General features: G+C 49.7%; 1 protein-coding gene and 1 long non-coding RNA gene across 2 annotated transcripts; both read right to left on the bottom strand.

The window, feature by feature from the left end:
* Positions 1 to 137: 137 nt before the first annotated feature.
* Prr15l (proline rich 15 like) lies at positions 138 to 1303 on the bottom strand. The gene is given in 2 exon segments (XM_013127063.3): positions 138 to 1247; positions 1249 to 1303. Coding segments are annotated over 2 exon segments (303 nt in total). The 5' UTR covers positions 1288 to 1303; the 3' UTR covers positions 138 to 983.
* A 5465-nt stretch (positions 1304 to 6768) lies between these two features.
* On the bottom strand, positions 6769 to 12746 carry LOC121141478. The gene is made up of 3 exons (XR_005878417.1): positions 12052 to 12746; positions 10873 to 11000; positions 6769 to 6996 (listed from the first exon to the last, which is right to left on the bottom strand). It is a non-coding gene; the product is annotated as an uncharacterized LOC121141478 (long non-coding RNA).
* Between the last annotated feature and the right edge of the window lie 829 nt (positions 12747 to 13575).

Below are 13575 nucleotides of genomic sequence, written 5' to 3'. Positions count from 1 at the left end.
GGAATTACTGCCACAGCCCCTACAATGCCACACTGGAGGGCCCTTCCTGAAGTTTAAAGAGCCTAAAGGTCCGCTTCACTTACACGAAGGTAGGGACGTGGCCATCCCCATACATGTGAGATGAGAGCGTAAATACCTCTGTTTCTGCAGCATTGTTTATTACTAGGTAAAACCTACCATTACTTTTCAAACAAAATTCAAGGCTCCAGGATTGACTTCTGGGGCTGATCCATCTTAAATACTATCAGGAAAGGAGTAGAGGAAATCCATCCATTCCTCCAGTTTGGACCCTTGGGTCCATGAGGCTTCTTCTTGGGGGTATGTAATTCAGCACCCACACAAGTGGGGGTCAAGGCAATAACTTGGGAATTTCCGATCTGGCCTTCTGTAACACCCCAGGGAGTGCCCGTGTCCTTTGCCCCTCCACTCTGGGGAGCAAAGTTCCAGGAAGTTTACTCCTTGAATTAAGAGGTGATCTTAAGTTCAACAACTCTGCCTCTGACACCAAGGCAACCAAGATCATGTGACTTTTTGGAAACTCTGATCTCCTTCCTAGGATTGGTCCGGGAAATAAGTCACAGGTAGAGAAAGTAGAGGCAGCAGCAATATGAATTCACCCTTGACCCTGTGCCCAGGGAGAGAGGGTGGTGTCCATTAGACTCCCTGTCTGTCCTCTGCCATGCTGCCTTCCTGTGAGCCAAGCCACTGTGCCAAGGATGGCTGTACTTCTAGGCGGCCATTTTTCATCCTGGACCAGAGTGCCTTTGTATGTGATCATGGGGAGGAGGACCCTGGGATCTCCCAGGCCCTTTGTAAATCTGGGGCACATAAATACAAACCTAAGAACCAGGCGCTCCTGCCAGCAGGCATCACCTGCCACTATGACTTCAGCTATGACCAAAGAGGCCAGCGTGGCAAGCTCCTGCCTCAGACCCCACCAGTGGCAGGGACCAGGGAGGTGCTAGTGTCCTCCTTGGCTGATTTCATTGTCCTTTGTTCTCCCTGTCATCAAAGAGGCTGGGGTTCTCTACCAACATGGCCCGGACTTTTTTCTTTTCCTTGAAGCGGCCTGAGTTGGACACTTTGACGTGCTTGCCTTTGGTGTTCTTGTCCACAATCTTCTCCAGACGGGTGTTAAAGTCGCTGTGAGGATCTCCAGCGTCAGGGCCCGGAGGCTCTGCACCTCCCTCTGTTTGGGCATAGGTGTCAGGGATTTCATAGAGCACTTTGGGAGTGGATTTCTTTTTTCCGGAGGAAAGTCAGCTTCCACCAGCCAGCTTCAGTCATGGTGGTCCCTAGGCCCAGGCAGGGATACCTGCAGGACCAAGTGGGAGACACAAAGGTCAGTGGGTGGAAGGATGGACATGTGGACCAGTCCTCTCTAGGCTCTCACATAGTCACTGGCTGATTTAAGAGCTGGTGAGTAAGCCGGGCGTTGGTGATGCACACCTTTAATCCCAGCACTCGGGAGGCAGAGGCAGGTGGATCTCTGTGAGTTCGAGGCCAGCCTGGTCTACAAGAGCCAGTTCCAGGACAGCCTCCAAAAGCCACAGAGAAACCCTGTGTCGAAAAAAACAAACAAACAAAAAAAAAAAAAAGAATAGAGGGTTGGAGAAAGAGCCTTCAAAGCAGTCATTAATGGGAAAGACATTGAGACAGGCAATGGGACAGTGAGACAGCCCTACCCCATTGCTTACAAAACTGTAGAGTCTGAGGTCCTTCCAAGCCTTCAGGCTACAGGCTAGGGAAGCCCCTTACCTAGCCACACATATCCTAGTCTTTGGCACCATGACCAAGTCCTTCCCACGTCTGCCCGGTGTTGGCAGACCATTGACAGGTCACACAGGCAGAAACACCTGTATGTTTTGCTTGGAACTCATGGCAAAATTAAATTGAATTTGTGCTAATTCCTGCCATTTGTCATGATGAGCATGAGCCTTTCCTGAAGGGGGGACTGGGAGCTGCACTCTAGGACTGGGAAGCTCTGCTTAGCCTCCTGACTTCAGCCAGGTTTCTCCTCTGAGCCTCAGCGTCCTCAGCCATCCCATCTAATCCTCACGCTCAGCCCAACCAGGACTTCGTGGCTACACGGGGAGATCTGCTTTGCAAAGTAAAACTCAGGGGATGGAGAAATCATTAGCAGACTGTTCTTTTCCCCCTAGCAAGCTGCCACAGGACAGGTGCTTGAAGGAGAGTTAGCAATTTGCAAGGCAGCTGGGGGAGCCTGTGGGATGTCAATGTCTCAGGCTGTGTTGTCTGTACCCTTCTATAAGGTGGGATTTGGGGTTGAAATCCAAGCTTCACAGCTCACAAGCTGCCCTGACATGGAGCTGCCTCTACACAGACCTCATCTTTTATTAATTGCCACAGTGGTGCATAGGAGCTAGAGGAAGTCCTGGGAATGAGGCTCCCTGGCCACAGCTGATGTCTATAGCAGGGAGGGATGGAAATCTGCAAGAATTAAACTCTATGAGGGAGCTGAATGACACAAGCATAGACATCTCGGGGCCCAGAGAGGTTGGACGTCTGATCTTATGACCCTGGGCATACAATGGGACAATATTGGGGAGAAGGTGCAGAAGCTAACAGATACCAGAAAGCTAGATGGCCAGGCAACCCAGACCTGCATTTGTTACCTATTTAAAAGTGGATGGTGGCCATAATCCCAGCACTCGGGAGGCAGAGGCAGGCGGATCTCTGTGAGTTCGAGGCCAGCCTGGTCTGCAGAGTGAGTTCCAGGACAGCCAGCCTCCAAAACAATACAGGGAAACCCAGTCTCGGAACCACCACCACCCCACCCCTGTCAAAAAAAGCTGACGGTGGGGTTTGTGAGATGACCAGCAATCAAATACACCTGCCACCAAACCTGATGACCTGAGTTCCATTTCTGTGACCTACTTGATGGAAGAAAAGACTTCGTTCTCAAAAGTCCTCTGACTTCCACAAATAAACCATGGCATACACCCCTCATGTACACACAAAATATTTTTTTGCTTGTTTTTGTTTTTCAAGACAGGGTTTCTCTGTATAACCCTGACTGTCCTGGAACTCACTCTGTAGACCAGGCTGGCCTCGAACTCATAGAGATTTGCCTGCTTCTGCCTCCCAAGTGCTGGTATTAAAGGCATCAGGAATGTAATTAAAAAAAAAAAACGATGATGGAGGGGGCAGGGAGCATAGAACCTTTGCCTAATATATCTAAACTCTGGGTTTAATCCAAAGCACCAGGCCTCCCCCCCAATCTTGATGGCCTTCATTATATTTTCTAAAATCACCAGAAAGAAAAATGCAAATTGAGTACTAGTGGGTTTTTTCTTAAGTAGAAAAAAAATTGAGGGTACTGCTTTTGCTTCTTCTAGCTCTCTGATTTCCATCATTTCCATAATGCATATGGGTATTTGGGGTGAGAGGAGCATATGAGATTCAGAAGAAAGAAAAGCAAGACAGCAGCTGAGGCTGGGAACAAGCTGAGTACCTCTTGTTGCTGCCCCTTGCAGTGTCCGTCTCCTGCCCCTCTAGACACACTCCCTTCCCACCCCACACCCCAACCAGGGAGACTCTTTCCCATTCCTTTGTCCAGGAAGCAGACCCCCATTGCCCGCTCCCCTTCAGCTGGGTCCAAGCAACACAAGCTAAAGAGGATCTTGTGCAGCTCCCACTTAGAACGCAGGGGGTGGGGGTAGAGGGGTACTTCCAGGCACCTGGAGAGTTGAGCACACCAAGGGACAGCCTGAGAGGTTTGCCTTGGCAGCGTGCCCCTTCTGGGCTTAGCACAGCCTTGCACAGAACTTGGTGTTCCAGAGCGGGTTACTGGAAGGAGCTGTGGGAGGAAGGGACAGAATGCCCGCTCAGTAGCTGCCTTGTCGACACGCCACTGCCCATCTGGAGCTGCCGAGATGTGACTTGGGGCATAGAGGGATAGCTGATCCAGCTCCTGCATCTGCTCTAAGCACCTGATTTCCCAGCACTGTGCCGGAGAGAGGCTTCTGTCCATGCCAGTTAAGATGTACCCATTTTAACAAGTACTATATATCAACACAGCATTCCCAGAGCCTACCTCCCCTTGAAGCTGAAGGACCCACAGGTCACAAGGAACTGCTCACAAGACTGTTAGTGGGAATAGCATCATGCCTGCCTTGGTGCCCTGTGTCCTGGACTCTTGAGGATGCTTTTGCTGGCCTTCCTGTTCTCTCTGCCCAGCACACCTAAACGCCTGAACAAGTGGTTGTCCCTTACGTTACATGGAAATCTGAATTGGTAAAAACAGATAAAGTGATGGACTATTCTCTGTTCTGCATGATAACTCAGCCTCCAGTGTCTGTAGTGAACACAAAAGAAGGCACAGAATCTGACCGGGCATGTGGCACCCGCCTTTAGTCCTAGCACGCAGGAGGCAGTGACAGAAGGATCTCTGTGAGTTTAAGGCTAGCCTACTCTACATAGGGAGCTCCAGGACAGTCAGGACTACATAAAGATACTCTTGTCTAACTGGGCAATGATGGCATACGCCTTTAATCCCAGCACTCAGGAGGTAGAGGCAGAGGCAGGCAGATCTCTGAATTTGAAGCTAGCCTGGTCTACCGAGTGAGTACAAGACAACTAGGGCTACACAGAGAAATCCTGACTTAAAAAAAGGAAAAAAAAGAGAAAAAACCGTCTAAAAATGAACAAAGAACAGGTGATATGAGCCAGATGTGGTAGAACACACTTGCAGTCTCTACACTCGGGTAAGATATCGCAGTGAATCAAAAGCCAGCCTGATCTACCCAACAGGTTTCTAGTTCAGCCTGGTCTCCAGAGTGAGACCCTGTCTTAAAAATAAACAAAATAAACAAACAACCAACAGCAAAACAGCCGCTTGGTGTACAAGCTCCCCAAATCTCTAGAGTTGTGAAGAGTAAAATGTTTCCAGTCATGACCATACATGATCCTGGAAAACCAGCAGGGACCTGGTGGTGGACATATAGATCTAGCATTTGGTGAGACCAGCTGTCTGCATATACAGGGGCCTGAGATGCCAGGTTAAGGGCTGGGCCCTTGCCCTGGACCTTGCAATCATTGTGGGATGAGGGAAATCAGGCCCCAAGGACGCCAACTCCACCTCTGCTGTTTTTGTAGCTTCAGGGCCCATGAAAGGCCTTGTAAGACAACTTGCCGCCTCCTGCCTCGGGTGGCTAGCACAGCGGCATGCACACAAGCGTCCAAGACAGGTCCCATCACCCCAGCTAGAGCACTATCTGAAGGGCTTTGCCCAGAGTAGGCCAAGCTCCTTCTGAGCCGGACAAGTTAAACATTGACTGAGTCCGAGATGGAGGTGCAGAGGAAGGAGGATGTCAGTTTGGAATCATGGAATCTGCTCCTCTTCCTCTGCAGGGCCCCACTGGCCCTTGGTCACCCTGAAGGAGATTGGATAGGACGTGGGAGATGTTTCTGCTAGACAGTCAGGAACACACATGGGCCAGAGGTTATGGTCTCGAGTGGAATAAGAGTTAATAGTGAAACTTTCTCAGCAGGAATTCTGTTGGAGGCCTGGACATTCTCCCAGAGGCCGGTGGGGTGAGACAGGATGAAGACAGAGTCTGCTGGGCTTGTCCACCATGGAGGCCGGAGTGGGAACCCTGGTCAGGGAGTTTGTCCCACCCACCCGTCCCTGCTGCCTGTACCTGTAATCCAGACTGCTCTGTGTTGGAAGCGAGGCTTTCCCCCGAGGAGTTGAATGTAGGAGCTGCCCAGGCAGGTGAGACTGGAGGAGGAGAGGGTGCCTCCAGGGTGTCGTGCTGGCCAGACTCAGCCTGGAGAGGTGGGTGGGAGCAGCTGCAGGGCAGGAGTGAGAGAAACAGGTGCAGGAGCAGGTACCTGCTGGCTGCACAGCAGCTCCAGGAGTCAAGGTGAACCTGAAACCCGGCCCCTCCCAGCTAAGTAAACAGGGGCAGAGGCTGGTTCAGGCTGATGAATATTCATCACCCCAGAAATCCAATCCCAGCGCCTCGGCATCCACACAGAAGCCAGTGTCCTCCTGGGATCACCACGCTGGAGGACTGAATCTCAAGGGACGGCTGGGATGGGGAGCACGGGAGCCTCCCGAGTTTCCCTGCTCTTCGGTGTCTGGTTGCACTCTGAAACCATCGAGAAAGCCACCCCTACCCATTATCTCCAGCATGGGCCACCACCTGGATGTTGCCAGGGCACTATAGAGAAAGGGTTAAGGGCCCCGCTGCTCCCTGAGCGGGCTGGGCATCCCTACTCCCTTTGAACTCCCTGAGTTGAAACCAGTCTCTGGTAGAACTGGTTGGCAGACCGGTTCCCAAGCTGTCTGTCGGCTCTCCCCCACTCTGAGCTCTCTCTGCAGGCAAGGGCACTGGGATTCTCTCCTGAGCTGAAGGACCTCTGAAGACCTCACCAGAGGAAAAGGGGGAGGCCTGGTGTGTGGACAAGGCTCTTTAGACCCCCTCACATAGCTTCCTCCTGCTCAGAAGTAGTAGTTATAGGGGAAGAGCTTAGAATATGCCAAAGCCAGGTGTAACCTTGGCACTCAGGAAGCTGAGACAGGAAAATCATGCATTTGAGGCCAGCCTGGGCTACATAGAGAACTCTTTCTCAAAATATGGAAACTACACAAAGAATTCCCAATGGGCAGAGGATTTCTGCATAAGCGTCAACTTTTCTTGGACTCCCAAAGAGAAAGCTGGAGGTGGAGGAAGAGGAGCGGAGGAAGGAGGAGGAGGAAGGTGTAGGCAAACAGAAAGGGAGAATGTGTATGTACACAGTCACCTCCTACAAACCCACCTCAGCCTGGCTGCTGGCCTTGCGGAACGTGGTTGGGTAGCTGCCCTGAGACATTCTTTTGACCTTCAGATGGGCATCTCTTCAGAGTAAGAAACCGCTGCTGCATATCCAGGGTTCTTGTAGCTTTTGAACCCAACATACTCATGGCTGCTTTCCTTCCTGACGCTCTGGACTGGGTATGCGTGCCCCACACAGAGCAAGGTACCAGAGCTAAAAAAAAAAAAAAGGCTTAACAGTTCCCAGTTTCCCTGGTTCTCTCCCCCGGGGTATGTTTGACTCTAACTATACAAATCTCAAGTCTTCCCCATTTCCAACCTTGATTCTTACCTACCACCAATGCCACCAATAGCTGATATGTAGTAGGACTCTATATTACTATTATTAATTTATTCATTTATTTATTGGTTTTTGGAGACAGGGTTTCTCTGTGTAGCCCTGGCTCTCCTGGAACTCACTCTGTAGACCAGACTGCCCTCGAGCTCATAGAGATCCACCTGCCTCTGTCTCCAAGTGCTAGGATTAAAGGCATGCGCCACTATGTCCGACAACATAGTAGGACTTTAAAACCCGCTAGTGAGAAAAGCAAGCCTTGATGTCATCTACAGCAGCTCTTCAGCAGCCATGTGGTCAGTGCTGCTCTCTCTGGCGCATCTAGGTATATGAGGAGGAGACCCCTCGTATGGACCCCTGGCTTGCCCTTGCCTTAGTTTCTCTGTCTCTCACTGTCTCTCTGTCTCTGTCTTTGTCTCTCTCTCTCTCTCTTTGTGTGTGTGTGTGTGCATGTGTTGGGAGTTTGCAGGTGTGCGTGTCTGTATGTGTGTTGGTGTGCACGCGCAGGTGCAAGCACTAGGAGTTTGAAGATGCTGTTTTGCAGAGTCTTGCTGTCTCTAGCGCAAGGCACATATGGCTGTCTTTGTAAGGTAGACACAGCTTCCTAGATAGGTGACTTTCAGAACAACAGAAGCTAAAGCTGACAACAGTCCAGTAGTTGAGAAGACCGTGGGAGGGGGAGATGTGCTTTGGCCTGTGGACAGTCTCCCAAAGTCACCTCAACACTTCCCGTCAGCATAGGAAGGGCTTTGTCCTGAAGGCCTTCCTTCCTCATGACCCTGTGATGTTTGAGGCGCAGGTGAGGGGCAGAGCCTGTTCTTTTGGCTCTACAGTGAAGATGAAGTCCCTCATGAGAACTGCAGTGGCAGGCCTGCCTGTGATCTTCCCTACTGAATGCCACTAGGACAGGTGTAAGCCCTTCCTTCTGGAAAGCTCTGGAAAGGTCTTGGAGTTTTGGACATCACTGCTCTCTTATTGATGTGTTAAAAAAAATGGCACTTTTTGGGATTGGAATGTAAAAAAATAAATTAAAAAGAGAGAGAAAAAGAGCCATCTTTAAAAAAAAACAGTACTTTTAAAGTTGGTCTTCAAGAACCAGGTTCATGTATGATTCACCACACACAGCCAGCAGTGTGTGTTCTTAGAGACGTCAGCATCCTGTTGGGGCACACAGCCATGGACCAGTCCTTAGATACCAAATCGAGCCTAGTCAGACATGGTCTTCCCATTGTCCTGAGCTCTGCCCAGGGAACAGAGATTGTTTCCAGGGATATTTTACAAGACAGAGACAAAAGGGGAGCTGGACTATCCCTATCATTGCCCTTCTAGGAAACCAGAGCTCCTGAGAGTGTACAGGGCCTGGCCCACATGACCAACAGAAGAGACCGGATCCTGAGACTGCTTAGCACAGAGGACAAAGATCAGTATCTGATGGGTCACACCAGGGGCAGCTGGGAAGCAGGGCAGGGGTGGCATCAGGCTTTCTAGTCTGAGATGAAGAGTAAAGCTGCCATAGGGACGAGAGCTTTCTTTCTCCACACATACGAGGACCAGTGGGGTGGTGGTGGCACGCCCTTAATCCCAGCACTCGGGAGGCAGAGGCAGGTGGATCTCTGTGAGTTCGAGGCCAGCCTGGTCTACAAGAGCTAGTTCCAGGACAGCCTCCAAAGCCACAGAGAAACCCTGTCTCAACCCCCCCCCCAAAAAAAAGAAAAAAGAAATATTAGGACCAGGCTCAGGTACTCTTCCATATGCCTTCCTCTCCTCAATGGATCCTCTCAACACCACACAGGTGGGGCCTCTTAGTGGTTATACATGTGTCATGTACATACATACTTACATAAATACATACCTGTGTGTATATATATATGCCCTCAACAACATTTTCTTCATATTAAAGATTGAACCTAGGACCTCTACTGCTGAGCAATGTCCCCAGTATTGTTCCTTTAGTTGCTGATTTTGTTATTGTTGCTTTGTTTTTAGTTTTTGAGACCCAGAAGGTTTATTTTGTGACTGATCACTGAAACCCTCAATATGAAGCAGAGGCTGCAGTGGCAGGCTGCCTCTGGGGTTTAGGTGTTGGTCTTTCACACGTCCACATCGAAATCTGTGACAGACAATCTTCAGGGGCCTCAGTCTCCAGTCCCTGAGGTGTTTGGTCTCTCAGGCTTGGTCTTGGCTCTCCAGTTAAACTTTCTCTTGGGCTTGGCAGAGGACCCCTGTTGGCTTCTGAACGTGGCAGGCCTCGGAGCAACAGAGCAATGATTGTGGCTTTTTTTGATGCTTCCCAAAAAATGTTCTTATTCATCTTCTTTCTGCTTCTGAGTCCAGAAAGACTAGAAGAGAAGGCATTCTTGCCATGTCTTTTTCTTTCTTTTGTTTTACGTTTTATTTTAAGACGGCTCTCACTAAATTGAGCTAGCTGGCTGTAACTCTTTTCATGGCCTAGGTGAGACTTGAACTCGTCCCCAGAGTAGCTAGGATTACAGGCATGTGCCACCAGCCTGGCTCCTGCTTGCATTTTGCCCAGTGTTGATCACCTATTGCCATTGCAAGGAGATCATCCCAAACTTACCTGCATGTAACATTATAAACTGATTCCCCCATAGTTTTTGAGATTACAAATCCAAAACCAGTTGCAGAGGGCCAGATCAAGGCAGGATTGTGATTCCTCACAAGGAGCTCCGTTCCCAGCTTCGACCAGCTGTGGTGACTCTCCGCTTGCCTGGCCAGTGGCCACACCACTCGTGCCTGGGCCTCCTTCACTCTTACTATGTAGCTGAAGCTGCCCCCGAGCTCTTCCTGCCTCCATCCCCCAAATGCTAGGATTATGGGCTTATACTACTGTACCCATCGTGCCATGCTTTTCCGTGTATCTGGATCAGCTCCCTCTGCCTTGCTCTTTTAAAGAACACCCAGAGCCGGGCGTTGGTGGCGCATGCCTTTAATCCCAGGCAGAGGCAGGCGGATCTCTGTGAGTTCGAGGCCATCCTGGTCTACAGAGCGAGGTCCAGGAGAGCCTCCAAAACAATACAGAGAAACCCTGTCTCGAAAAAAAAAAACCAAAAAAAAAAAAAAAAAAAAAAAAAGAACACCCAGGATGGCCATTAGAGCTCACCCCAGCGAGCTCAATTATCTCCTTGTCTCAAGATCCTCAGCATAACACATCATCAAAAACAGCGTAATACTTCTTTCCAGATAACGTCAGTATGGCATGCTCCAGGACCTTGGGGTCACTTCTCAGTGTGCCTTATCTTTCATTCTGTAAACTAACTGCATTTTCAGGCTGTGGCAGAAACTGTGCCTTGAGGTCCTCCACTGAGCAAGGATTTTCTGTTAAGCCTGGGAGTGTAGCTAGCAGCTAAGATTCCTTTGGGGTCTAGCTTAGCCACAGGGAGCACCTGGCCAAAGGCCACGCTCTGCTGGGAACACTTGTGCCTAGAGAAAAAAAGAAATCCAGCTACCTCTCTCCCACAGAGGACACTCTGAGGAGTGATGCTCATTCCAGAGATTTCCCCTACCCCTATCTGCAGCCCACCACTGTCAGATTGGCAGTCCCTGTGTCAGGTCTGGAGGCACACACCTACAATCCTAGCCTTCAGGAGGCTGAGGAAGTACTGCTGAATGTTTAGCATAGGCTAGCCTAGGCTACACAGCAAGATCTTGTCTCAAACAGCAGCAGCAACAACAACAACAACAAAACCTTGCGGGGGGGGGCGGGGGGGGGATTCAGCTAGCCATGGTAGTGAATACCTGTATTCAAGTGCTTAGGAGGGACAGGTAAGACCAGGACTCCAAGAACCAGCTTCAGAGCCAGCTCCGTGGCACAAGCCTTTAATCCCAATACTTAGGTGGCACAGCGGGTGGATCTCTACATAGACCTAAAAAAGAAAAAGAAAATCACCCTCAGAATCTGGAGAGATTGATGGCTTAGAGGTTAAGAACACGGGCAGGTTTGATCCCAGCATCCACAACAGTCTGTAACTCCACATGCAGTGGGTCAGACGCCCTCTCTGGCCTCAGAGGGCATTGCATGCATGAGAAGCTCAGACATACATACAGGCAAAACACCCAAACACCATACACATAACATTCAAAACTAATGTCCAAAAAAAGGAAATTCCCCAGGTAGGTAAGGTTTGAGACCAGCCCAGGCAGACTACTCAAGACCCTGTTTCGAAAAGCAAAATAGCAAAAATTCAACTGGCAGTGGTGGCGCACACCTTTAATCCCAGCACTTGGGAGGCAGAGGCAGGCAGATCTCTGTGTTCAAGGCCAGCCTGGTCTACAGAGGGAGTTCTAGGATAGCCAAGCCAAGACTACACAAAGAAACCCTGTCTCAAAAAACGAAAATGAAATAAGAAAGAGAAAAATTAGCAAAAAAAAAAAAAGAGTAAAGGAAAAATTTTCCTTTACTCACTCTTGTTTCTGTCTGCTTCCCCTTACAGAAAATGAACGCCCCCTCCCCTGAGAAAAATGCACAGTCAGTGTCACAGACATAACCCGTTTCCGCTGTGATGGCAGTGAAGCGTCATCTTTGTGTCATCTTCTGAATTTGATTTCCCTGTGTCCTGGATTGAAGACTGTCCCAGAGCTCTCGTCCATGTCAAACCCCAGAATGTGGGCCTGTTTGAAAAGAGTTCTTTTGCAGATGTTAAGATGAAGTCATACCACATTAGCTAGGCCTGGGGCCCTGGTGAGAAAATTAGACACAGAAGCACACAGAAAGTCTACCACACACCACAAGGAAGACACAGACTGAAGTGACACTTCTTCAAGACCAAGAGCAAGGCTCGATGGCCAGTGCCAGAGACAGGGGAGGCACAGACAGATTGTCACCAGAACCTGCCTTGATTTCAGGCTTCAGATTTGTGGTGATCTCCCATGGCATCTCAAAAACAAAAATAAAACAAACGAAAACAACGCACTCACTTAAGCAAGTGTTGGCCATTTGGGCTTCATGTTCATGGACGAGATCCTTTTTGGATGTAGAAAATCTGCACTGTATCCACGGGGCAGGGGGTGAGGAGGAGGAAAGGAAACCATTTACAGATTCTTAGGTCTTTTGGACAATCCACAGCCTTCCAGGGACCTGTTGCCCTCTAGGTGGGATCACTTGTCCACTGGCTTCAACTTCTGCCTGAGGACTCCTCTTCATGACCTATCTTTGCCAACTTCTCTGACCTCATCTCTCTCTGCTCTGCGTGTGACTGATTGTGCTGCTCTTGGTGGGAGTTATCTACACCCCCTGCACTCTGCATGCTTACCACTCGGTTTGCATGGGGTAATTTAAGCACTTTTGATAGATGAACACAGTCCTGGTCTCCAGGGAGCTTTCATGGGCTGCAGAGTGTGGCAGACCCATCACACTGCACACCGCATTTTTTCCAACACTAGAACTGTGTCTTTGAGTCAAGGGCCCCAGCACTGGTCCTCAGAAGATGTGGGCTGGCATGGGAATGGAGGTGGGTAGAGTGCTTTGGTCATGGACTTAATTTTCTTTCTTTTGGTAGATAAGATTCTCTCCCCTGTTGAAGCGAAAGTGCAGAAATGAGCACAGTGGTACATCTGAGAGACGATACACGAGGCCAGCCAGGGATAAAAGTGAAGGGATGGGAGCTGGAGAGATGGCTCAGCGGTTAAGAGCACTGACTGTTCTTCCAGAGGTCCTGAGTTCAATTCCCGGCAACCACATGGTGGTTCACAACCACCTTGAATGAGATCTGGTGTCCTCCGCTGGCATGCAGGCAGAAGACTGTATACACAATAAATAAATAAAATTAAATTTTAAAAAAGTGAAGGGATGGAGGGCATGGCCAACCAAGACAAGAGTACAATCAGTAGCCCTGAGGGCAACTCCAATGATGGAGACTATGTGGCCTGTGGACCCATGGACCTTCATGACCTACCTTAACCTGGGAAGCCAGCCAGCCCGAATTTCTTCCCAATGTCTCCTTCCCTGACCCAAAAGGTTCAAGAGGGAGTTGGCTCCATATCCTGACCTGCAAAGGGAGGTGAAAGGGAGCTGGAGACCTTGAAGCCCTTTCTCCTAGAGCATGAATCACAGCCATCACCATCATTAAATGCCCCCCTGTAAGCAGCACCCGTATCCTTCCTTTTAGTGTCAGCCACTGCCAAGTACTGGGATATAGAGGTGACCAACCTGTAACCCTTCCCACAGCGTGCTCACAAGTCAGTCGAGGATAAACTGAAACAACAACAACACAGAGATAAACCTAAAACAGCAAGATGTCCAGTCAGGGCTTCCAAGGAGTCTCTCTCTCTCTCTCTCTCTCTCTCTCTCTCTCTCTCTCTCTCTCTCTCTCTCTCTCTCTCTCTCTCTCTCCCCCCTCTCTCTCTCTCACACACACACTCACACACATGTGTGAGCACACACACATGGGCACACACCCCAGTGTTCAGGCCATAAAGTAATATACATAGGATGCATATAAA

The sequence above is a fragment of the Mesocricetus auratus genome, unplaced genomic scaffold (genome assembly GCF_017639785.1).
Source record: "Mesocricetus auratus isolate SY011 unplaced genomic scaffold, BCM_Maur_2.0 Super-Scaffold_100007, whole genome shotgun sequence".
NCBI lineage: Eukaryota > Metazoa > Chordata > Mammalia > Rodentia > Cricetidae > Mesocricetus > Mesocricetus auratus.
This window is presented reverse-complemented; position numbering and strand designations above follow the sequence as displayed.